At 41.6% G+C, this 27,358-nt stretch overlaps 1 protein-coding gene across 1 annotated transcript in view; it reads left to right on the top strand.

Moving 5' to 3' along the window:
* The window catches only part of SMC6 (structural maintenance of chromosomes 6), a 1,850,548-nt gene that overhangs the window by 18,266 nt on the left and 1,804,924 nt on the right, over positions 1–27,358 (top strand). The window contains exon 3 of the mRNA XM_044068538.1: positions 19,032–19,149. Coding sequence (XP_043924473.1) covers positions 19,032–19,149 — 118 coding nt within the window. The remainder of the gene's footprint in view (positions 1–19,031; positions 19,150–27,358) is intronic.

Here is a 27,358-nt window from a genome sequence, read left to right as displayed (position 1 = left end):
TGCAGACTTAATATAACTACTCCTGTTCAGTGAAACTGGTGGAGGAGATAATTATTTAGGTTTCTGTTTTCATTTTGACTGAAAATTTGAGCAAATAGAATTATTAATGGTGACACTCGCTTTCTCAGAGATGGATCCAAACAGTCTGGCTAAACAGGGGCACCTTCCCTGCCCTCTTCTCCCAGAATCAGCAAGACTGGCTCTCCTTTGTCCACAGAAAATGTGACTAACTCCCAGTCCATAGTAGCTGTATGGACAACACCAGAGGAATCCAGGGAAACGGATGAGTGGTCTTAAGAGCCAGCTTTGGCGCAGCTGTTCCACTCCTCTCAAGTGAGGCAAATTGTTAGCCTGCTGTGGTGACAGACTGTTTATTTTTTTTTCTTTTTGTGGCTGGAAGAAGGACCAACCATGGGAAGAGTAGATTTTTTCATGGTCAAGATGAAAATGGTGTTTCTCAGAAACTAAGCAGCACAAACTGGTAAACTTTAAAAAGTAGTAAAATAAGTTTTCACATTAAAACACTAGTAAAAAGCAGAATAATGCACTTAAACTTTACCATCCCCCCAAAAGTAATTTAAATGTAGTATCTCCATGGGGGGAAAGTTTTAGAATGTGTAAACCAACTTTTAAACTGTCAGAAACAAAAGTGAACTCTCGTTTAAAGGTACAGTAAAGTAGCATGTCAGCCATTAAAATCGCACATTCCTGTCTTAAAATATATTTTCTAAACAGGAAAGTAAGTTTAAACACCAAAAATGATATGCGGAAGGTATTTTCCAGAAGGGAAACTTCTCTGCCCAGCAGTGGAACTGGATAAAACCAACTATCGATCCTCGAAAGGCTTTGAAAGGCTGTAGAAGAGTGCTCTGTCTGGCTCAGGAAAGCTCTGAAGGATTTTGACTTCCAAACCTGTCTTTTAGTCAGCTCAAGCTGAAGCTGATTAATGGTTTGGTTGTGTGGAAAGTGCTGTGAAGCTTTGGAAGTGGGCTGGTTGTTATAGCCTGTGCAGAATATAACCCATATTGCTTAGGTTACTGCAGCAGTAATCAAGGTCATGAACATCTGTAAAGCATAAACTCCAGTTTATTGTTTAATATTTCAAATAATGCGGAATAGACTGAAAAAGTAACTGTAAAACAGCTTTGTTCTTAATATTTGTGTAAAGGTTTTCTGATATACATGTTTTGTAAAGAAGTTCTGTATGGTATGCAGTTACAGATATTTTAAATGTGATGTGGGGAGATTTTCAATTACAGTTACTGCTGTATGTCTTAGTATTAAAGGAACTACTTTTTGTTATTTGTAGTGTACCCAGTCTTTACAATAACGACAAGAAAGAGAGAGAGAAACCAATTCAGGTTACAGTAATGTTGCTATCTTTAGCTGCTGGAAGGGGTGTAAATGTGTATTGCTCATTGTGTGTGTGTGTGTGTGTGTGTGTGTGTGAGAGAGTGAGACATAGTCTCTTGTCTGCCTCTGCTACTGTCTCCGTAACTATTAGGGATTCCTGATCCCTACACAAAAGTTGTTACCAACCTTACTCTCTCCACTATCCCTTACTGTCTTTCTTTAGGTTTTAAAGCCTGCACTACCTCTGCTTTTAAAGTGACCTCTTCCTTCTCCACTTTTTGTTTTTATTTTAAGTTGTAAAGCCTGGTCAAACTGACTGCTATCCACATGCATGCTCTAGTGTCATAAGTCAGACACCTGGACATCTGGTTCCACCTGGCCAAAACAGCCCTCCCAGTTAGTTTCTTCCTTCAAATTTGTATGGTCACCCAAAGTTACACTAGTTTGTTAGCTTTATACAAGTGTGCTGTGCACCACTAAGCTGTGCCGACTGCACAAATTTCCCCCTATTTCTTACTCCAGCTCCAATACTAACCCCCCCCCCCACTCTTGTAAAATTCCTTCTGCTGACCTAAGGCCACATGAAACTCTTAAGCATTAAACTCCACAGACTTTTTCCTGTATCTTTCTTCTCTGTTTTCTCTTTCTTCCCTTAACCTTTCCTCCTCTTCTACCCTCAGAATCGTCTTATCCTGCCTACAGTAATATCCTCTTCTACCCTCAGAATCGTCGTATCCTGCCTAGAATAATATCCTTCTTTCTGACTATACTTATACTTCTGGGTTTCTCTGGTTGGTTGTTTTTCTTGCACTGTGCTGAGTCAAGGCTGGCCTGCTCCGTTCGCCCTCGCTACCCTCAACCTCACTCTGCTCCCCTACCCTACTCCCATTAACCAACTTTATAGCTATCCACCCATTATCCCACCCCCTCCCCACCTACCCAGACCCCCACCTTCCCACAAACTCTGAATTGCTCCTCCCCCTAAATAATTCACTCCCCTCCCTCCCTTACTGACATACCACCCTCCCCCTCATATTCCTTAGCCTATCCCTATGCTCCTCCTTTACCTCTTATACCCTATTCTCCTCCTCCTGGCTTACCTTGTCTATTATTACACACACCTTAATCTACATCCCAGCTCCCCTACCTCCTTCTATACCACAAAGCCTATTACCCACAACTCCTCTCCCATTTCACTTCCTCTCTTCTCCTGCTCTGAACACACTTTCGCCAAAATTAGACTCCTTCCAAATAGCTTCCCACCTCACAAACGCAAACCAGAGTTTCTCCCACCTTTCCCTGGTAAATCACTTCTACTCTACCTGTGTAACTTCTTTATCTCTCAGGTGACATCCACCCCAATCCAGGCCCACACAACCGCACATCTACTCGCACCCACACTGCTCACACACTCCCACAAAGCCCACAACCTATTCTTAAAGCTCTTTCCTTTACTCCATCAACATCCATAGCATTTTTAACATAGTAACTAAATTTCAGTCCTGGGTAGTCCACCACTCCCCTAACATATCACTCTCCGAAACATGGCTGAAATCTTATAACACAGTGAATTCTTCCCCCTGGCTACAATGTCCTACACCTTTGTGGAACACACAAAAAAGGAGGAGGGGTAGCCATAATGTACTCTGACCTCCTTACCTTATCCCCCCTAACCAACACACCCCCCCCTTTTCACCCAGCTGAACTCATCATTGCTAATTGCAGACTGACTAAACACAAAACCTTAACTATTGTTGCTATCTGTATGCCCCCTGGATATAACATACCCTTACTAGAAGAAATTCTCCACTGGACAGCTGACAGTATACCTCATGAAACTATCATACTAGGTGATCATATCGATTGGCTTGCCATCACTTCTACCCGAAGCATACACCTGTGTGGCTTTACTCAGCTTATCTCATCTCCTACTTTCCTCTACAAACTATAGCTCTATCCTTGACTGGATTCTTGTTTCACATCCTAATCAGTATCACCACCCTGAAACTCTACCAGACTCCATTAGTGATCACGCCCCTATAAGAGTACATAGATTCCCCTCTTACCTCCTGAGACCTCATAAATTCAAGAATGCCGTAAGCTTAACTTCACCCCTGACACTTTCAGCAACCATCTCTCTGCAATTGACTGGTCCTTCCTCTCCAACCTGTCTCTAAGTTAAGCCGTTCTGCAGTTCAACTCTGTCTTCCTAAATACCCTTAACACCCTAGCACCACCCAGAATATTCAGAGTAAAATCATGGTGCTCACCAAGCCAACCCAGTCTCTCATATATAACTGAGATTCTACATGGAAACTCTGGATAAAAAACAGTTACTCGCACATTTCCAAAAATATAGGGAATTTCGTAACCTGGCCAAAAAACGCATTAACATTGATAAGAACTTCTACGACACACTCCTAACTACACAATCAAAAAATCCCCATAAATTCTGGAATTCTGTCAAACAAATTCCACCATGGAAACTCCCTCTGCACCCAACTCATGCCCCAATAACTCACTCCTAGAAACGGCTTCTGTCTTCAATACCGATTTCATTGACACCATTAGCAAACTCATGCCACCCTCCAGCCATACCATTCCCACACATCCCACCATTCCTAAATTGCCCTTTCTCACTTAACCCCATCCCCCATCTACATTAAAAACCTTCTTCTTAAACTTAAGCCATGCTCCCCATCAGCTGACAATCTGTCATTTATTTTCCTAAAGGATGCTGCTAACTCCATTGCTTACCCAGTCTCCATCCTCATTAATGGCTCTATATGCAGATCCACCTTCCCAACTCTTTGGAAGAAATTCTATACCATACCAATTCGCAAAGGCGGAAACTCTGAATTCTCCAACTATTGCCTATTGCTATACTCTCTTCCCTCTCCGAAATTCTTGAGCACTATGTCCATAAACAAATCCTGTCCCATCTCACTCAATCAAACCTCATCACCTCTACCCAGCATGATTCCCCCCCCACCACAGCACCACTACAACTCTCATTTCCTTTACCATTTCCATCTCTCTAGCCAGAGACAATAAGCTATTTCCTGCCTCCACTTAGACCTCTTCATAGCCTTTGACACAGTTTCCCACCCCATCCTCCTCTCCAAACTTGTCCAGCTCAAACTCTCCCCCTCAACTATCTCCTGGTTCAACAGTTGCCTCTCAAATAGACATCAATCTGTCAAATGGCTCTCTGCCCTATCTCCCTTTCTCCCCATAAAAATTGGTGTCCCACAAGGCACAGTTGTAGGCCCCCTTCTTTTTAACATTTTTACAAGCCAACTCGGGCGGCGCAGTGGTACAGCGGTTAACGTTGTCGCCTCACAGCAAGAGGTTCTCTGGTTCGATTCTCGGCTGGGGTACCTTCTGGGTGGAGTTTGCATATTCTCCCTGTGTTCGTGTGGGTTTCCTCCCACATTCCAAAGACATGCATCTGGAGCATTTCTCCCCGGGCCTCCGCTGAAAACAGGCTCTGTGGAACCTAGTCGGACATTCCCGGTCAACAAATGTTAAAAAAAAAAAAAAAAACCTCCAGACATCTTGCCCAAAGTCTTTCCTCTTACAGTATCCGTATGACTCCACCATCATCACTATTGCAGACAACCCCTCTGACCTGCTAACCCTAACTCAAACTTCTTTTAACCTCTGAAACTTTGCTCTCTAATAACAGATTCATACTGAACACTAAAAAGACAAAACTCCTCCTATTCCTACCTAAATCTCTCAACCATCTTAAATCCTCGTTCACCATCTCTTTTTTGACAACACGATTATCTCTACTGAACTCCACACAAAGCTCCTTGGAGTAATCATTGGTGACCAACTTAAATTCGACTTCCGTGTTTACCACCGTATAAAGAAAACCCACAAAAACTCAGCCTACTCTATAGAAATCAAAGGTTCCTCGCCCCAAACTGCAGAATCTGTCTTACCCATGCTTATATTCTCCCTAATCTCTTCTATTGCTGTTAAATCCTTACTAACATACAGTCCTCTCTACTGTCCAAACTCAAAACCACATGTAACAAAGTAGCTAGATTTGCAGCTAACTTACCACCAAAATCACACCACGTTCTTGCTGTCCAAGCACTCAGCTGTTTAGAATTCCCATTATGGGTGGGAGGTTGGCATAATGGTTAAGGTGTTTACCTTACAGATGCAAGGTAAAGGGTTTGATTCTCACACGGAGTAACTGGCTAGGCTTAAAATGACCCTCGAAGGCAATTGGCCTAGTACTAATCTATGAATCTATTTATTCAACTTCTCTTCATCCACACTATCCTAAACAAGCCATCCTCCTGCCCTAGCGTATCCTTTCTCTTGTCTGCCTTTACAACCCACCACGTTCCCTCAGAAGCTCAGACTAATGTCTCTTGCATATTCATAAACCTAAAAAATCACTGGGGCAAAGCATCTTTAGCTATCTTCCTGCATTAGCATGGAATAAGCTTCCCATGCCCCCTCAGAAATATCATCCATGCACAAGAATTCAAGACCGCTGTCAGAAATGAAATGTCATTGCCATCACCCCACTTAAAATATTCTCCACTCTCTCTCCTCAGTTCTTTCTCCCTCCCTCACCTTCCTTACTGCATCCTCCTTTCCCGCAATTTTGCTGTCTAGACTAAATGCCACTCTTTTACATTTATTTACCACTCTTACTCCCCATACACCTCCTGGCCCCATAACACTATACCAGTTTCTTTTTTCTTTAGCTTCCCTATTATTTCCCCTCTGATTGTACTATGCCAAACTAGCCTTTGTGACTCTGTTACTACACCATTAACTACATTTCTTTGCATCTCACCACTTTGTTCCTACTAACCAACATACTTGCACCTAGATTTATTATGCCTCATAACCTAAGATGTTTAAGTTGTCATTCTCGCCTTCATTCTTGCTGGATGGGGCTCAGAGCCGATCCTCGGCTCCGACTTGGCCTAATACTAAAGCTCGAGAGCTATTTTTACCGGCTCGAGGCTATGCTATGTCCCATAATGCTAGGCGTCATATACCCAGTTCTCGTTTGCCGCTTCAGCTACGAGGTTGCGTTTTCACCGGCTCCAGGTCATATTTAAATTTTTTTATAATTATAGTTAGTTTTTGATTGATATTTTTTTCTGGTAGTTTTAGTAGTCTCCCGAGTAGTCTTCCCCTCCTTTTATTAGTAGTTTTCTACTATTTTCCACCCTTAAGGTGGTTAGGCTTTACCCCCCCCCCCCCTTTTTATAGTAGTTTTTGTACAGTAGGTTTATACAGATTCTTTTAGTAGGTGTGTGTGTGTAATTTTGTTTTATTATAGTAACTTTAAGAGTGTCTGTCAAGTGTTGTGTTTGTATACTTGTTTAGACTTTGTTGTCCCGTTCCTGTGGTACCATGTCTAAGGATATTGGGATTCAAGAAGTGTGACTCGTGCTGTCAGAAGATGTCTCTGACAGACGGTCACACTTCTTGTGTGTATTGTTTGGACCCTCTGCACCTGCAAGACTCTTGTTCCATCTGTCATGCTTTTAGCCCAAGAGTCCTGCAGGAGCGCAGAAATAAGCTCATCTTAAGGGGCTTATTGAAGCCCGAAGGTTCTCCTACCAAGCCTCTGTCAGGAAAACCTTCTAACCAAAATGAATGATGGTAAATAAGTGCTGCAATAACAATAAAACAAAAAAATAGCACCAATGTTGCGAGTTCACTTACTCCTTTATTGTCACCAAATAGTATGAAAAGTTAAGCGCTTTCGTCAATGAAACCTTGACTTCATCAGAAACCAGTAAAAAAACCACACAGTACATTTTAAATATCATAAAAAATCTAGTAACTGGTGAATAAAAGTCACAAGATCAATAAACTAATTAAAGCAAAGCCATTCTTAAAGAAAGACTTGTTATAAAAAACAATATAACAATACAATTTATAAAAAGTTTCTCCCTACATCAAAGTAACATTTGAAATCAAAATAGTACAACATTAAAATATTGTATATGTTTTTATACAGCTTCTGCTTTTTCTTTTAAAATAGAGTGAATACTCAAATAACCATTTAAGCCAGGGGAAAGATTTGCAGCCAACCTCAGTTGCCACATCAGCTCCTTCTTGTATAATAAATTCTGCCTTTAATTAGTTTATTGATCTTGTGACTTTTATTCACCAATTACTAGATTTTTTATGATATTTAAAATGTACTGTGTGGTTTTTTACTGGTTTCTGATGAAGTCAAGGTTTCATTGACGAAAGCGCTTAACTTTTCATACTATTTGGTGACCAGAAAGGAGTAAGTGGACTCGCAACATTGGTGCTATTTTTTTTGTTTTATTGTTATAGGAAAACCTTCTAAGCCCGCCAAACCGTCGGCTCCATGTCCGGAGCTGGCGCCGAGCGGACCACCTTCTGCCTCGTCAGTTCTGGCCGGAACCGATGCATCGAGGCCTCAGTCGGCTCCAACCTTGGCGTCTGAGCCGTCTCCAAGCCGAAAGCGCTCCCGATCTCCTTCATTGGAGTCGGTCAGGTCGGCTCCGAAGTCCCCTTTGCTGTCGGAGCGGAGCCATAGGTCTCACTCCTCTAGATCTTCCAGGCTTTCGGACCACGACCTCGAGAGGGTAGTCAGTAGGCTTTTGAAGTCGCAGGTGCTCGCCCAGTTATTGCACAGCCCGTCTCAACAGACAGCGGCTTCCCCAACACCTGCCCCAGTTCCTCCTCCGACTATTCCTTCGAGCTCTGAGCCAGAGGCAGTCTGGTTTGGTACCGTGGGGGCATCGGAACCAATTCCACCCTTATCGGTTCCTTCGTCGGCTCCGATCCCTTCATTGGCTCCATCCTTGGAGGGATCCGGGCGCCGGGACTCCCTCGTCGGTTCCGAGGCGGTGAGTGGCAACAGACCCTTGTCAGACCCTGTTCTCCCTTTCGGAATGTCGGCGCAGGTGAGCTCGGCCCTGACATCGGCCTCTGAGCCATCCGTCTCTGTGCCGGGAGGAGCTCTCACCTCTTCGGAGCTGGTTCCCTCCTCTCTGCCTGATAGGGGCGCCTTTGAGGTCATGAGGAGCGTGCTGGCTACTGTACTGGCGTCACGGTCGGCCCCATCGGCCCCTCCTTCCATGGTGCCTGCTTCGGCCTCTGCCTACCCTCCCGAACCTAAGCGTGGAGAACCAACGCTCCAGGTCGCCCCATTGGGTGTATCCTCCTCTTCTGAGGCCTCCCCTGATCCTGCGGGGGAGCCCCCTCGGAAGAGAATATGCAAGAGGAAGCATGTGGACTCCCCGGAGTCAGTGACATCTGACACCGACCTGGATGATTCGGAAGGGTCCCCAAGGTCCCCCTCTGAGGATGTCTCATTTTCTGACATCCTAGAGATCCTTAAACAGAGGGGGAACTGGTCTGCCCTCAACCCTTCCGACCATTCGGTGTACCTGGACGCGTTCGGTTCTCGCCCTTCCACCTCCTGGGTGTCCCCGCCTTTCGACCCACTCATGGAGGTGGTGGCTCGGAAGGCGTAGACTGCTCCGGATACTATGGAACCAACTCCCCGGAGGCCCACAAATATTTTTACTGCCCCTTCGGACAAGCAGTTTCTCACTAAGGGCATCACCGTTGATGCCATGGTGGTGGCGGTGGCCACTTAGAAAGAGTTGGCTGACCCTTCAGTTCCTGTCCATCCTCCTAATAAGGAATCTAGAACTATGGATAGGCACGGCAAACGGATGTTTTCTTCAGTGACCTTTGCCATGCGTTTGCTGAATTATTTGTGCCATTTCACCCGTCTTCAGAGAGACCTTCTCAAAGAACTAGGTGATACCTTATAGGACCCATCAGCTGCGGGGTCTCAGGAAAAGATCAACTCCCAGCTAGGGACCGTGAACTCTATTGTAAAGTCCTCCATGCGGCTCATTTCCTATGCTGCCGATGGAGCGAGTAGGCTGCAGGCATGGGCGTTGCTCTAGGGAGACACACCTGGATGCGGCTTTGCAACTTTGCCGACCCTTTCAAGGTGTCTTTCACTAACACCCCCTTTGACGGTTCTGCCTTGTTTGGACCTCAAGTGAAGGATACCTTGACCAGGTGTGAGCAGGAAGGCAAGACTCTCTCTGGCGTAGGAGTCTGTTTTTCTGCCCCTTCTAGACCATACCCTAAGGGTCAGAAGGGTGGGAAAATGTGGTTCCGCAAACCTCAGGGAGTACTGCCTGACGCATGTGGTGAGCTTCCCTCCAGAGGCAGAGGAGGGGACAATAATAGACGCCACCCGAGGGGCAGGGAGGGTCCGCAGAATCAGGATAGCAGAGAATCTTTCTCTGACAAACCCTTACAGCACCCCTGAGGAGCTGCCCAACTGTCCACCTTCGGAGGCAGTCGGGGGAAGACTATCACTGTACCCAGAAGCCTGGCATTCCCTCACGCAAGACAAATGGGTACGGTCGATCATATCCGAGGGCTACAGAATTCTCTTTACTCACACCTCACAACAGCCAAAAGGGCCCCCTTCCAGACGTTCCACCCAGTCTGAGGGATCTAGCAGCACTAGAAATTTCAAAGCTGCTAAGAAAAAGGGCCATCCAGCCAGTCCCAGCAGACCAACAAGGATCTGGTATCTACTCCAAATTCTTTTTGGTACCAAAAGAGAGAGGGGACCAGAGACCTATTTTGGATCTCAGCAGGCTGAACAAGTCTGTTCAAAGAACGAAATTCCGGATGGTCACGCTACAGTCCATTCTACTCTTTCTGGGTTAGGACAATTGGATGTGCTCTATAGACTTTCAGGATGCGTACTACCATATCAAGATGAACAGGCGCTCCAGAAGGTTTCTCCGCTTCCTGCTGGGAGCCAATCACTACCAATTCAGAGCACTGTCCTTTGGCCTCACCACAGCCCCCAGGGTGTTTACCAAATGCATGGCAGTGGTTGCAGCTCACCTGAGACAAGGATTCCAGGTGTTTCCATATTTAGACTGGTTCCTTGCTGCCACCACCAGGCATCGACTACTCCAATCCAGAGATTACACTGTACAAACGTGCAAAGCGCTAGGTATCTCTCTAAATTTCGAAAAGTCTGCATTGTCGCCGTCAGTCTATTACCTTCATAGGTGCCGTCTTAAACACAGTGGAGCTCTCAGCAAAACTACCCACACAGAGTTTCAGACATTCGCAACCATGTTCAGATCCTATTACAGGAGACCAGAGTCCAAGCCAGATTTGTACTAAAACGCTTGGTCTCATGGCAGCAGCAATCACTTTACTCCCCCTAGCATGTTTTTTCATATGCGGGTCCTACAGTGGATGCTATTTTCCCAGTGGTCCTTTCAGCAGCTCCCCATGTCACACACCATTCTAATCACTCAGTCTTGCAAAAGACACCTTTCTTGGTGGACGGTCTCCCCCCTCAAGTACTCCAGGGCAGACCTGTGGTCCTTCCTCCTCCTGTTGCCACTGTGACAACGGATGCCTCCCTGATCGGGTGGGGGTGGGGGCATTTTCGGGGCAGGACAGTCCAGGGCACATGAAAACCCTTCGAATACCACTTGCACATAAATGTTTTGGAAATGAGAGCAGTACTTTTAGTGTTGCAGGCCCTTCAGGACTCTCTACCAACCGGGACTATTGCAATTCAAACAGACAATATGTCTGTAGTGTGGTACATCAACAAGCAGGGCAGAACCAGATCCTACCCCCTATGTCGAGAAGCACTCAGACTTTGGCAATGGGCGATCTCTTCTCAACGGTTTCTGGTAGCAACGCATATTCCTGGGAAGTCCAACGTCATAGCGGACAGACTGAGCAGAGCCATTCTCATGCCTCACGAGTGGTCTCTCAATCAGACAGTAGCGGAAAGAATTTTCAGAAGGTGGGGTCAGCCTTGCTGCGACCTTTTTGCAACACCTCTAAACAGCAAGTTCCCAGACTTCTTCACTCTCTTCCCTCTCCCAGGTCTACCCCCCCCCCCCAGAGACGCTCTAGTTCACGATTGGCCCCGGGGTCTTCTGTATGCATTCCCCTCCTTTCCCTTGATTACTCAATTAATCCAGAAAGCAACTGCCTTGAGAGCCAGGATGATCCTCATTGCCCCTTTCTGGCCTCGACAAACTTGGTTTCCGTTCCTGCAACGCCATCTACTGGAGCAGCCCTGGCATCTGGACCCAGTGCCAGATCTTCTGACCCATCAGTCAGGTGGGCTGCATCAGTCCCTTTGATCTCTCAACCTCACAACTTGGTTACTCCACTTCCAACCCTAGCCAGGCTTCCCCTTATCTCTCAACCAGTTTGCGATATCATCCTCGCTTCTCACAAGTCTGCTACCAGAAAGACTTATGCTAGCAAATTGAATTGTTTCTCTGACTAGGAAGGGGAAAAGCACGTGGACCCCTTTACGGCTCCTGTCCAGACAGTTCTAGAGTTTCTAGCAGAACTCTTTCGATTGGGCTCCTCCTCGGCTACCATCCGAGTTCAACTGGCAGCTATTGCAAATTTCCATGTTGGCTTGTCAGAGACCAGCGTCATGTCCCACAAACTTTGCAAAGCCTTTTTAAAAGGAAGCCTTTTACTTAGGCCCCCGGTTAAGGACCCTCCCCCACCATGGGACTTAAATTTGGTACGGTCTTCCTTAATTCTTCCTCCCTTTGACCCGGCGGCTTCTTGTTCATTGAAGTTGCTCTCGTGGAAAACACTCTTCTTAGTAGCCATCACCTCAGCAAGAAGGGTCTCGGAACTTCAAGCCCTTTGCATTCACCCTCCTTATCTTGTTTTTCACAAAGACAAAGTGTCACTTAGGACTAATCCGCCCTTTTTACTCAGAATAATCTCAGAGAAAAATCTGAATCAGACCACAGATCTTCCAGTCTTCCCAAATTACACCAATAGAGCTGAACGAAAGTTACATTGTTTGGACGTTCACCGTCCATTATGCTTCTACCTGGATAGAACTAAGCAAATGAGAAAATCAAGCCAGCTCTTCTTGTCTTATGCGGAGGGGAAGCAAGGCCATCCAGTCTCTAAGGTAACTTTGTCCAGGTGGTTGTCCTGTCTTATCATGTTGGTCTGTCAGTTGAGGAACAGGGAACTTCCTACTAAGCCTAGAGCCCATTCAACCAGAGCATTAGCTTCTTCAATAGCCTTTCAGGCAAGATTGCCAATGGATTCCATTTGCGCAGCAGCCACTTGGGCCTCTCTTCATATCTTAATTTCTCATTACAAGCTCGATATGGCCTCCAGAAGTCGGGCTGATTTTGGTTCCACTGTACTCAAGAGGTTGTTCCATTGAGCCACCCAGGATTTAGGTGCTAGGGACGCTGTCCCATCCAGCAAGAATGAAGGCGAGATTGACAACTTAACATTGAGAAGTTATGTTCTTACCATAACGTTCCATGTTAGTTGTCTTCTTCTCGCCTTCTTTCTTGCGTCCCACCCTCCATCCCCTAGCCTGGGAGATCTAGAGTACCTTGTGAGATTTTTTTGCCACCTCAGTTATTTCCCCAGCTAGCTCCCTCTTTTTTGCTAGCTCTTCTAGAGGGCTTTATATATATATATATATATATATATATATATATATCTATATATATATTAGATATTTCCTTCTCCCTTTTGTATCTATGATTAGGTGGATTGTTCTCTGTTGTGGTGGGACATATATGTCCGTAGTGTTGGCTATCAAACGAGATCTGGGTATATGACGCCTAGCATTATGGGACATAGCATAGCCTCGAGCCGGTAAAAATAGCTCTCGAGCTTTAGTATTAGGCCGAGTCAGAGACTAGGATCAGCTCCGAGCCCCATCCAGCAAGAAAGAAGGCAAGAAGAAGACAACTAACATGGAACGTTATGGTAAGAACATAACTTCTCATTATTACTTGTTCTCAGCTAGATTATATGTTTTAAGCTATATGAAAATACTTGTTATATGTATTTTATTTTTATTCTACTCTACTACTGTTTTAATTCTTCACTCACAAAACCTGTACTGTGAAATCTTTACTTGCAAACGTTTATTTGTACTGTTGAGGTTTTCTTCCCGGGCCTCCGCTGAAAAAGGGCACTAGCTCAGTTGGACTAACCCAGTCAACAAATGATGTTTGAAAGTGTGGGAAGTAAATAGTTTTGCAAGTTTTTGCCTCACTAGTAGTTTAAATGTGTTACTTTGAAAGGTGTTTAATGTAGTTTATTTTAGGGGTAGACAGTAGATAAAAGTTATTGTATGTTGAAAGCATGCAGGTTTTTTCAAATCATTGTGGAGAATAAAGATTAGAACAGATGGCAATCTGTGTAAGTGGGAACACGGCTGTAGCATTCAAATGTGTGTGGTTATCTTAAACTCTAAATCTAAATTAAATAATGGCTGTGGGTGCAGTTGTCAGTTTGGGGCAACTGCCTGTTTTTGGAGGGGTGGACTTTTTTTTTTTTTTTAACTTAATATAGTTTTGCTTGTTTTCTGTGAGTTAAGAGTAGTTTTGTTTCTTGAGTGCTTTTCTTGAAACAAAAGTCTAGAAGCTGTAACATGGATTCAAACAGATTACAAAGAAGCAACTACAAAACAAATCAGTCTGCCAGTCATTAGTGTGTATATGTAAGTTGCAAGATGGAAAGAAATGTATTATAAAAACTGTCATGTATAATATCTGGGAGTAGTAATGTCTTATTACCATGACTGATTTGTCAGTATTAATATGGAATGTAAATGGTCATACAGGTGTAGACTAAAAGCAGTGAGCATACCTCCCAACCATACAGATTTACTCTGTTTTGACTGAGTTTTGGGGTCCAGATAATGTGGTGCCGCAATTCCCAAGTGGCACCCCTTCAGTTCCGATATTTTTCTAGTTTGTTTTTATTTTTCGCGCTTTGTGAGCCGATGTCATCACATGCGTGATGATGTCATCTCCATCAGGGTACCAGCCTGTCGGGAGTTCAGCTCAAGAGGCTTGCAATGTGCATGCATTTCCATCTGGGCGCTCATGTTTCAAATGCTCTGCGAGTGGGAACGGACCGGACCTTTATTTTATTGTGAAACATTTTGTGGGGCTGGCTGTTCAAATGCAAATGGACCTTTATTTTATTCTGAAGGAAGCTTGTGGGGCTGCTGTTCAAATGGGAATGTACCTTTGTTTTATTGAAGTAAGGACATCTTTATTTTATTTTGAAACAGGGAAATGGCATTTATTTTATACTAGATGAGGTGTGTGTGTGTGTGTGTGTGTGTGTGTGTGTGTGTGTGTGTGTGTGTGTGTGTGTGTGTGTGTGTGTGTGTGTGTGTGTGTCACTTTAGGTTATATGCTTATATGCTTTCTACCTAAAGTTAACAGCATATGCACCTAGTGGGTACTAGATCACTTTGAAGTGCAGACTATTTTGCAGCGTATTGCCATTTATCGCAAAAATTTGGATTATATGAAGAAGTAAACAATGCTGTCTTAATCTAAGGATTTTGTGAGGCTGTACCTGCTGCAAAAACAATCATTTGAAAATTTGTTCTATCTATTGTGCAGATATTATCAGTTGCATTATGCAGGAAAGAGAAAAAATACAATTGTTTTATTTTTGACTTTGCTTTTGCAATTTTCAAACTTTAATCAGTTGACTAGATATCATAGCAGTTAATCTAATTTCATTTACAATATCCTTATAGATAAGTAGTCTTTCCATAGTTCTAGGTGTGAAGTTTGGTCATGTTTAATTATTTATTAATCCCTAGTCTTATGAAGTCAATTGTGATCTGCCATCCTTGGTGTTGAGCTGCCAAAAACTCTGGTCATTTACATATTGCATTGTTCCCTGGTCAGTGGCGGCACTACAAGGGGGCACACAGGGGCAGTACCCCATATGAGTTCCCCAGTACCTGGAATACTAAATTAAAAAGATCTTCTTTTTTTTTTTTTTTTTTTTTTTTTTTTTAAATGAATCCCCCATTCCTTTTAGGGCAAGTGCATTTCCTGCTCAGATGCTCAAGGACAGTCTGTCTTCCTGCTCAGCTGACCAGTACAAGGACCGTCTTCCTGCTTGATTTTCCCACTCAGTTACTTCAGTGAGAATGAATCGTTTTAAATTGAGAACAGACCTTTTTAGTGTGTGATGAAGAGCTCAGACCACCACTCTACACCACACGCTCCTAGAAACAGATGGACCTTTTTTTTGTGTGTGTGTGTGTGTGTGTGTGTGTGTGTGTGTGTGTGTGTGTGTAAATGCCCCCATTTTAATACACATGGTGGTTAGAGGTACTCTGACTCAAAACCTGTACCTTGGGTACAAGGTAAAAAAGAGCCTAAAGTCCCTAGCCTCCACCACTTCTGAATTTATGCCTCATATTTTTGATCTGTTCCTCATAAAATTTGTGGTTTTCAGGATTTTTGTGGCAAATCACTGCAGGGTTGGATTTTTTAAATAATGAAAGGCATTTGAATTTCAGACATCATATTCTTCAGAAAATAAATGGTAACACAAAACCTTTTATTCTAGCAATTTTCTAAGTTTATAAGATCATTATTTGCAATTTGTCCCTGTTTTGGGGCTGTATTCCCCCATTATTGGCTTTGTCCAGGTTTTTTGTGCTATGAGGTTGAGAGCTATGGTGGGAAGTAAGAACTGAATTCACTAAATGATAGCCATTTAAGTTTTAGTCTTCCTACCTTTCAGGAAACTGCTGATTTGGCATAGTGGTATGTTGCTCTGATTGTAGTGCACATGGTCCTGGGTTCAAGACTTGCCAGTGAAATGCATGGTGGTAACAACATTTTATTCTAGCAGCCTTTCAAAATTATACAAGCAATGTTTAAAATGTGTCCCTGTTTTTTTGCCTTTTGCCCCCCCCCCAAAAAAAAACACTGAAATTGAAAATAACTTTGAGAAGCTGTGCAAGATGCCTATGGCTTACACTACTGTCATTCTATGTATAGTGTGGGTGTGGAAATATACTTTTATGATGCAAATGCTCTGAATTGGACGGTTTTGTCATTATTGGTTCATACATTTTGTTTCATTGCCTACAGCCTACTGGAGAAATGTTCAAACAATAAATTTAAAATGTGCTCTGTCTAACAAGTGTGCTGTATTATACAAGGAATATAATTTAATAAAGTCAGGAAGGTGCATCAAAGAACACATATTTCTTGTACAGCCCAAAGGTAATCTTTATCTACCACTGGCCAGATGCATTTTTTTTGGATCTGGTTTGGGTTTCAGTGCTGTTTCAGTGAATGTGGGTTTTAAGGGCAGAGAAGTTTTAATGCCAATTCTATCTTCATTGTGAGACAGTGTTGCTTTATTTAGCAGATGTTGTAGTGTTTGTGCATTGGGCTGTAAAATGTAAAAATAAAATCCAAATAATCATTGTAGAAGTAAATCAGTATGCACACGTTAGTGTTTATGGTAAATGAGGTGAAATAGGCAATGGGGCATTGGCATGGCTGCAGGGGGACTCTGGTGCCATATTTTATTTGCCTCTTCTTCAGTTTGCATTTGAAAGTTGGTATCCCACAATTCCATTGAAGTGGGCAGGGTTATATAATTATGTATGCAAATTTTATGTTAATCAGCACACACATTTGTACCTATTTTTCATCGGCCTTGTCCAGATTTTTGATGTTTCCAAGTTGAGAGGTATGGCGATGAGTATGAAATAATATTGAGAAGTGTAAGCTGCAAATTGCAAGGTTACAAGAGAATGCAGTTTGATATAAATTAACTTGTGATTTTGAAAAATAAAGGACTCGTAATGCCAGAGAAAGTTAAAAGAAACATTATTAATTCTGGTCATAAGTGGGGGCCCAGTAGTGATGATAGAGGTGAAAAATAGGACAGCAGTTGTAGATTTGTGGTAAAAAGGTGGTATTAGCAAGGGAAGATTATGCTGGCAAGTATTTATATTTACACCTAAAACTACTGCCATGGGGCTTAGAATTTTAGGAGCAATAATAAGCTTTCCTCAGGGAATACTCCATCTTGGTGGTGAATTTAACCTAATTTCAAGTAGTGAGGGTATGCTAAGAAGATCTGGAAAGAAAAATGTAACCAAAGAGGATGGATTTATGAAGAATGAGAATATTTAGCATGGAAGACAGGCATTCAGTAGAAAGAACCCAAAAATACATGAGCATATTTAGTATGGAAGATGTGAATTCAGTAGCAAGGACCCAGGTAGAATTGATATACAGTTACCCAGGATGCAATAACTGGGCTAGATTGAGTTGAAATTACTATTCATAGGAGCATTTGTAATAGAAAGCTTTTGCACCTATTTAATAACTAAAGTGGATCATATAGGAGTACAAAATAAGATAAATATGCAGAGTAATGATGTGATGGGAAAGAGAAAGTTAACTGGGAACATATTTTTTTGGGAGAGTAATAAGTTGGCAGTAGCAGACTGCAAAAATTCCATATGGAATTAGAACACTTAGTAACTAAGAAATTTGTTCTTTTGAGCTGGGATATAGGATATGAATTATTTTTACATAGTGATGCCTTACTAAGTTTAATGCTACTGACAGCCAAAAATAAATTACTGGAAAATGGAGATCAAAATTTAAACAAACAGTAATAAATGTTTTGAATATGAATTTTGTAAAGGAGGAAAAATAACTGGAGGTAGGATCTTTAGAAAGGTTAAGAAGCAGATTTCTTAGAAATATAATTTTTGAGAAAAATATATGCTGAATAATGAAGAGGATGAGAAATGAGATTTAAGGGGAGGCAAAAATTGAACAGTTTTTTGAATGCATATTGTTCACAAGAAAACGTTTACTCTAGGTTCTGTAGGACAGTAATAATGGAAATTGTTATAATGGTTTGTTTTCTTTACTTTTAATGCGTGGGAACTCTTATTGAAATTAGAATGTGATGATTTAATAAACATTAAAAAAAAAATGTTACCATTGAAAATGTGCATGGATAAAATAGGAATTCACCCCTCCACCCCCCCCCCCCCCGCTGACCATCGGTGGACCCTGTTCTCAGTCGCTGGATCTACTCAACCTTCCTTGCTTCCCCCAAACTCACTTGAGTGAGGCATTGGACTGGTGAGAATAAGATGTCCCGAGTCAGCATCTTACTGCTGCCAGCAGTTTTGTAATTTTCTACTCGACCTGCATGTACCTCATTAACAGCACAAAGGTGATGCATGTAATGAGAATACCACCCTAAACCATCTCTCATTTTCACAAGGTACAGTCCTTGACCAGCTACAGTGCCCAAACTCATTTCTCAGTCATTTTCTTGGTCTCCACTAGGGAAATGTGAGGTCTCCCCCATGTATGTGCAACTCCCTCCTAGGACTGACATACCTGTCCTCCCCTGCCATTGCCGCAAACATCTGAGTCACTAATAAAACCCCAGTCACCTGCATCATAGTGGGGGCTTTATCTCTGTACGTCGACAGGACTGTTTGAATGGACTAGAATGCAAGACTTGTTATATATTGCTTTATTATCTCCAGGTTTATAAGAGACTGGTTTGTTTTTCTTGTCTGTGCGGTATCTTTACTGTAATGAATGCTTACTGAAGGTCCTGCTGTTAGAGATGTTTGCTGGCTATTTAGGTAGTGCTTTATACATTTGTTGCTTTTATTAACAAAAATGCGTAGGTGTTCATCTACACATGTCTGGAAAGATAAGTATTCACCAGTGTAAGTATTAGCGCTTTTAAGATGAATGTAATAAAGACTGCGGCAGAAAAAAAAATGATGTTCTTTTCCTTTTCAGAATGTGGGAGAATTTGGAATAATTGAAAGTATCTCCTTGAGGAACTTCATGTGCCATTCTCTACTTGGGCCATTTAAGTTTGGACCCAATGTCAATTTTATTGTTGGAAATAATGGAAGTAAGTAGTAGTAATTAGCCTGTTTAATTTGTCTTGTTTTTCAGACCATTATAGATTGTAAAAGTTTTTATGTAATGAGTATCTGTGCATAAGAAATTATTAAAATTCATCTGTTTGTGAACCATTATGGATGTTTTTTAATCCTGTGAATTTTGGTATGATGATGAAGTCAATCTGACGAAGATTAGTTTCTGGGTGATTCACCTACAATATTTTAAGAAGCTAGTATTGGTTTTGCATTAAAATATTAGCAGCAGAATGTAGTGTCACAGAAGCTCTCTAACCTTTCGGTATTTGAACTTGCAGGCTTTTGTTTTGGAATTGCTTAAGCTTTTTTTGCTTATAGAAATCTGAAGAACCAGTGATGCATTATGTGTTGCTGTCTCACAGCTCCATTGTTTGAGATTGACTCCTGAGTTCAGGACTTTGTGGACTTTCATGATCTTTCATCATACATGTGGATTTTTTTATTGTATTTTGTTTTCCTTCCTGCTAAGTATGCAGCAGTTGACTGGCTGTGGCTAATTGTACATACAACTTTGGTTCTTGCTGTTATGGCATTGACTACCACTGAAAATAGTCAGAAAAAGATCAGTCTGCTTACTAGTTTATCAAAGTAAATATGTTTCAAGTCATGTTTCTGCTTGTGGCAGCATTACAGAGGTATGACAAATATACAACAGTATGAGCTTTTAGCTGCAGCACATGGCCACACCACTTAGGGGTATATTTTGTTGCTGTACTAAGTGGTCCTGAAACATGCTGAGTAAGCCTTTCCAATTTCTGCGGATAGAGCAGTACAGTTTAGGCACTACAGTTGTAAACTAAATGGCTAAATTAAAACAAAAAGCATAATTTTTAAATGTAGTATAGAGTATTATATCTTGATATTGCTTTGAGGATCATCTTTTTCATGGTTCATTCATGGGTAATTAGGTGGCATATTTCAGTGCTCTAATCTTGGATCTTCAGAGAAGTACATAAGTTAGATTCTCAGGCTTATGATTTGCTAACCTTCAGGAATCTTGATTTCCATAAGCCTATGCTGCTGCTTTCTACTTCTCATGTGTGCAATGACTTTTTTTTTCTGGGGTTAAATGTGAGATTATTCTGCTTGCAAAGGAATGCATATTTCATAGTCTTGAAAGGTGTGCGTACTATAGCGGTCTCCTTTTTGTATTATTGGTTGCATATTTTTAGTATGAGATTCCTTGATTTGCTGTTAGATCTCTCAACAGTGTGTTCAGACATGAAGTTATAACTTTTAAAACGTTACTTTATCAAACAGGGGCACCTCTCTGAAGACTTTAACAAAATAGGACAATGCTTGATACCTTTCTGAATAGCTAAGATTTTTAGGCACATCAGTTTTCTAGAGAGCAGTCATTGGACCTTTCGAATCATGCCATGTGGTGTGTATAGAAGTTTCAGAATATAGCAGTGTATTGGTAGTCGGTTGGAGCAAACAAAATGTAAAGTGCTTTGGTAATCTGCTGATATGACTAGATGTGTCCTTTAGAATTCGATGGGCTGCTGCAGAATACACTTTTCTGACGTTCATAGATCAAGGAAGCTACCTCTGTAACAACCAGGATTTATACTCCTAGCATAGCTCCCAATCATCCTGAATTACCTGGGTGCACCTGTTTTAAGCATAAATAAGCTTAATTCCCAATCTGCCTGTTTTGAGTGCTTGTGTACCCAATATATGTGGTAAAGCAACCTCTCTTCTAGCTGTAGTTGTCTCAGCCAATCAGAGCATCGCTTTACTGCATCCATTTTGCATTCTCCCTGTTTTCTTCTCTTACTGCATCTGCTTAACTTGCAGAAGTGGACCTGATATGTTTTCATTCTTCAATTGGGTCCATTCAGTATGCATATTAAGCAGGACAGTTGGAGAGTTTGGTTATTCAGTTTTGAACTAGCATTGCTGGAAGGAAGACTATGACAGAAAAAAGGAAGCCTTTCAAAAATTGCTACTGCTGCTGCCATTGTGTACCTGCTGAAAGTCTAGGAGAGATCATGTTTCCCCCTCAACACCTTTAAATTTGCCTATGTCACAAGTGATAATTTAGTAAAAACATACTTGGCATATATTGCTATATATCATATCACCAAGCAGCATTACATAAATTATTCAATTCCTGCCTTTTTTAAACAAAAAACATTTTTAATAAACCATCACTTACTACATAGGCAGTCATATATTTGTATAAATAAAAACAAACACACTGAGAAAATCCTAGTTGCAAGCATTTTATATCCCACCATTATCAACTGATAGTTTGAGTAAGCGTATAGATGGAGAAGGCGTTCCAAAGAATTATTCAAAGGGGGTCTGAGGTTTTGTATTCTACAGGGCGCGTGGACTTTTTGTTCCTACCAAGTCTATGGCTATGGTGTTCGTTTTCTTTTCTACCTGATGGTTATATATTTTAGTGTTTTGCTTTATTTTCACCAACAAATACCATCCCACCCACTACTTTTCAACCAATCAGTGCATATTATTTAATTCTGAGAGATAACATTTGGAGAAGTGTATGGTGGGAATACACTTATGTTATGGTACAAAATACAAATATCTGGCTATGGCTCATGTTAGTGTGAGATAGGCTGTCATAGTATGTTGTTAATAAGTTGTTTTATTTTCTTGAGACAAGTGCAGTGATATTCAGTTTTGTAGCAGACTGTCTTGTCAGTGAAACATTTTGTATTTGTGTATGGCTCTGGACTTGTCTACTTAGGGCATTGCTGAAACTGTAGGTTGTTTTTAACTGTGGGCAGTCCATCTTGCATATTATTCCCTGTACTTTTGAAGGTTTCTCATAAACTAATAGTCACTTTTTTTTTCTTTAACAATGCTGGTAGAGTGATTTGGAACTCTAGAAAGAGCTTTTGGGATGTTTGTAATTCATGTTTTTTACTTTTATTGTTTATATTCTAAATTAATTGTTGTACTTGTGAGTGAAGCTCCTTGACGTAATGCAAATAATTTCCAATATTCCATTTTATTTATTCATTTTTTTATGTGTTGGTTATATGCAAAAAAAGTAATCTAACATGATGCCCCATCTGTGTAATTAGAAGTGCGTGGTGTGTCCATTAATGTGCTTATTTGTATATGCATATCTTATGTTAATTAGGTGTCTGACTGTCCCCCTTTTTTAAGTTCCTTTGTCTCAGATTCTCTCATCTGGAGATTGAGAGGTATGACTCCCAGTGATAGAGAACAGAGTGCTTGAGAAATTTTGGGGTGGAAAAAGTATAAACATCTGCTACCCTAAGCAGCAAAACTTTAAACTTCCAGTTGTATATGCTTAACGACCAGTAATTCAGTGGTGGAGAAATATGAGAGAGAACTCAGAAAAGATTGAAAATAAGGATGCGAAGCAAAAGATGTTGAACCTGTGACTTTTTAAGATGACAAGCACTCAAAGAAATGTGGCCATGATATTGTAGGTGCATCATGCAAGACAGCAGCAGCAGCTACCTGGTCTGTAATTTGGAGACACGCCAAGATGAGGACTGTGTCCCTGCTAGGCAGTGTTAACAAAGTGGATCTAAAAGCCCCACTGAGCAAGGATCTCCTGTTTTCCCAGGAAATCAAGAAACACTCAAAGAGAGACTACCCAGTCTGCAAAGGAAATGTTACAGACCTAGTTCCTAGGTATAGCAAGAATTTTGGAGCAAAAACCTGTCCTCCTCACTCTGAACTTGGTAGTGCTGAACCTGACAAAGGGAAGATGGAGTAACTTTAAGAAATAATGGCAAGCTAGATCAAAGAGAAACCTGGGAGTCTTCAAGGATGTGAGACGCAGAGGGATCAGCCGCAAGTCATCCAGGCATCATACTTCCATACCTTCCCCAAGCTAATTCCAATGTAATAGCATCTCCCCACCAATTCTGCTCCCCCCAAAAAAGTTGGGGGACACTTGGCCCTCTCTACATAACATACAACACTTCAGGGATTTCTTCATAATTTTATCAAAAAAGGTTAGAAATTCTGTTTTCAAGATGCACCAAAAACAAAAGGATTTCTGTAAGTTGCCAGAGACCAGCTGGTTGCTATTCTTGCAGTCATTCAAAGGTTCATAGGAGATTACTAGGCTAATTGATTGAGCCCTTACAGGCCTAGTCAATTTTACTCAGATTTTACCCAGTTTTCAGTCCCTAGGGGAAATATAACAAGGGCCAGCAAGTGGGGTTTTGACTATTTTTACAGACTGCCTTTGTCCATAAGGGACATGGACACCACCCCAGGAGTGAACTTGTGATTTCCCATCCATTGGTCCAGATTGTGCTTGAAGATGGTCAGAGAAGAGCTCTGCTTCATGTGAATAGGGAGCCTGTACCAGAGGAGGGGCAGTCTTTGGGACACATCTGTTTCTCCAGCATGATTTATTCATGTCAGAGATCAGGTTTACATCTTTGGAGTGGGTAACCCTTGTGCATTTAGTTTTGCGAATGTGCAGCATTTTCATCAGGGTAGGTCAGAGACTTCCTTGTAAGTCAGGCACAGATTACCACTCAGTAATTGGTAGGAAACTGAGTAGAATTATAGGGCTTTAAATCGGTCCGCAGATGACCTTTTAGTTATATCTTGTATTTTTTTAGTGAGAAACCTCTGAAGATGCTCCAGCTGTTGCAGGCGCCTGGCGAGGTACATACCAAATGGTGCATTTTACTTGATTATCTATTTGAGGGCCGAGTACAGTGCTACCATGACATCCTTGAATCTGGATGCCATGTCCTTTCTTATTAGCTTAGTCGCATAGAAGGATTTCCTCCCACCCGTGGACACAGGATGGTCAGAGTTCAGATTATAATCTCAGTACCCAGATCTCTTACCACTGGATCCACAATTAGGGGGGTGTTACCAGTGTTGTAATTTGCAGGAGTATTTGATTTCCCAAAAGTTATTGTTATGCACTTTACTTTTACTGTATGGCCATGGCTCTGACACCAATCATTAGTTTGCTTCAGACCTTTCTGTGCATTATCAACATCATTTGGGCAGTCCGTGATTGCCCCCACCATGCAGTCATCACCAAACTTGGTCAGTCAAAGGCCATCTTCATTTGCCTTGACATTTGAGCAGTATATCCCAAACAGGAGGAGACCCAGCACTGAACCCTGTGGTGCACCACTGGTGACTGGCCTTTTGTTGGATGTGGATTCCTCCACTCTAGCAGCATGTGTCCTATCTGTGAGCCATTTGGCCATCAGTCTGGTGACAGAGGTTTATGCCCAATTTTGTGAGTTTATCTATAATACTAGAGTGAGGTGTTTTGTCATATGCCTTGGCAAGGTTAAAGTAGACTATATACACTGTCTTATCCTTATCCATGGCCATGGTGACCTTCTCAAGGAAGTCTACCAGACTGCGCAGGCAGGACCTGCCGGTGACCAAGCCAAACTGGGTTTTGTCTGGAATCTGGAGATTTCCTATGTTATCGTTTCATCAGGTCCATGATTATCCTTTCCATAGCCTTGCATATGAGGCTAGTCAGGCTTGTGGGTCAGTAATTTCCTGAATCAGGGATGACTGTTGCTGTCCCTCCACTCTGCTAGGACAAAGCTTGTCTGGATACTGTGGTTAAATAGCGATCTGAGTGGGTCTGCTAGATCATGTTAAAAACTATTGTATCCTGCCTAGGCTATAGCCCTTGTATTCCGTCAAGACCCATTGATGCCATATTTCTAGCTTTAGAAAAAGTAGTGGCAACTTGTTCTTTTGTGATAACAAGCAAAGGAATGGTAGAGGCCATTTCAAATGGAGTGACTGGAGGAGATGAGGGGGTGAAAATTTGAGCTAAATTTATAAGCAAATAGGTTTGCTATTTCTTCTGGCTGAGTATAGATAGTGCCAACTTAGCACATTGTTCAGTGTTTCCCTTAAAATTTTGAGGTGGACTAAAAATGCTTTGTGGTTATCTTTTGCTTGAGAAGCTAGTTTCAGTCTTGTATTAAGGCATCGGGTCTCAACACCCCTGGGTGGGTGTTATTTACACAGTAACACACACCCTGTTAAGTATTATTGCTTCCTTGACCCATCAAATAAGGGCATGAAAAATAGCCTGAAGTTCGAATTCAAGAGATGAGGCAGAGTGGTTGAAGTGGAATTGGACCATGCCATCAGCATAAAGCAGGAGAAGAAGATTGGGGAAGTCAGAAAGGTTGTTAATGTAGATATAAAAGAGGAGATGTGCCAGAATAGCTTTAGGGAGGACACCTTTATGCAGAGGGACTAATGGGAGAGGTTGATGAATTGAAATTAACTTGCAAGTGGTGGTTAGTGTAGTAGATTGTGAACCAAGGGTATATGGTCTACGAGAATCAAGTGGTTGACAAGGTCAAAGGTTATAGTGAGGTCAGTAAAAAAATTGCATTAACTTGGGACTTGATCCTTTCCAAGAAGACTGGTGTCACTGAGTGTCTAGATGGTCTTGTCACAGTACATCCAAAGCTAAAAGCCATGTTGCTTTTGAGAGAAAAGGTAGTATTGGTTTATGTATTGAGTGGATTGCAAATAGAGTAATTTTGGGTTAGGGAGAGTAGAACTGGGCTGGAGGTCTGATGTATTGGAGGGATTAGGTTTCTTAGGGAGAGGTTTTACAATGGCATTTTCCAGATAATAAGCATAATATTAATTGTAATACAAAGGTTTATAAAGGGTTATGATGTTGTCACTAAAGTGATAAACCATGGGTGAAGGCTGTCAGTGCCAGGGGTGGTTGTTAAGTTTAATCTGCTCAAGCAGAGAGTAGATAGTTCTGATGTAGAGTGAAGGATATGTGGAGGGACGTAGAGTGAAGGGTATGTGGAGGGAAGGTAGGAGTGTCAGATGCAGTCTGGAATTTGGTAGATAAACGGCTGAGGAGGTTGCTGAAAGGAAATCTGAGGCACAGATGAAAGGATGTGGAATTCCTGGAAGGAAGGCTCTTCTGTCCTGCATAGTCTTTGGATTACTGAGAAGCAGGAGTTTTGCAAGTTAGTCAAAATGGAGGAGAGGAGTTCTGTAGCAGTGTTATGGTTAAGATGAACTCAGAACTGGTGACCAATCAGTTAGGGGAGAGGGGGGATTTAAGTTTGTTATTCTGTGTTGTATTACCAAAAGATATGAGCTTTAGGGGGGTATGTTTACATATAGATGTTGAATATGAAAACTAATAGGACAGTGGTTACTGAAAGATGATGGGTGAAGGAATGGATGGTGATGCTTCAGATAAGAGATGCGTTGTTAAGTTAATATGAAATCTGGGAGGAAGTGTCGAGATGTGTTGAGGTTGAGATATGAGCTGGATAAGGGTGACCTGTATCAGAAGAGTATTCAGTCCCAAGTATTCAGTCCCAAACTGTTCATTCCTATTTCCAGTAACCTGAAGTCTGCAAGTATTGTGTGATTTGATTTGATTTATTGGTTTATTTTTTTATTTTTAATATTTTATTCATGGAGGAAATTATTTCTGTTAGGTTATTTAGTTTGGGGAGTGAGGAAGGTGGTGTGGTGGATATGCTGCAAAGAGTTGTCATATGGAATTCTTGTGGGATACAAGTAGCACATTAGAATAATTACTTCTGTTAGTGTTTCCTTGAGCATATAGTTGGACACTCCAGTTTGACTTGAACAGAGGGGACAGTACCAGCTCCTTGTCTTTTTGCATGGTCTGAGGTCAAAAAAGTAGTTGCAACAAGAGAAAAATGGATTGCTAGCCTTAACTCGTGACTCTGGGATGGCAACTAAATCAAGCTTCTATAAGGAAATGAAGGTATTAATTTGGTCAATTTTTGTTTCTTATACTTTGTGTGTTAATGAGGGGAGGAGGACGTGAGTTGGCTTTGCTATTGCGATAAAGAAAGCAGTAGGAGTAAGACGGGTGAGGGTTTGTAGAGATGTTTGGATAGGTGCAAGAGCAAATTGTGAAATGATGATTAAGTGTATATATGATGATTAAGTGTATATATGAGAGTGTTAGATATGTTTCTAAACCTATTTATAAATATATATGTATGTGTATATATAAATATATATGTGTGTATGTATGTGTGTGTATGTACATATATATATATATATATATATATATATATATATATATATATATATATATGTATATATATATAATATAATGTATGTATGTGTGTGTGTATGTATAACTTCTCCCACTCAATCTACCCTCTACCTCTCTTCCACCCCACGAACTACCTTCGA

The sequence above is a fragment of the Protopterus annectens genome, chromosome 1.part0, assembly GCF_019279795.1.
Source record: "Protopterus annectens isolate FY-2018-M chromosome 1.part0, PAN1.0, whole genome shotgun sequence".
Taxonomy (NCBI): domain Eukaryota; kingdom Metazoa; phylum Chordata; order Ceratodontiformes; family Protopteridae; genus Protopterus; species Protopterus annectens.
The sequence above is the reverse complement of the archived record's forward strand: the minus strand, read 5'-3'. Positions and strand labels throughout refer to the sequence as shown.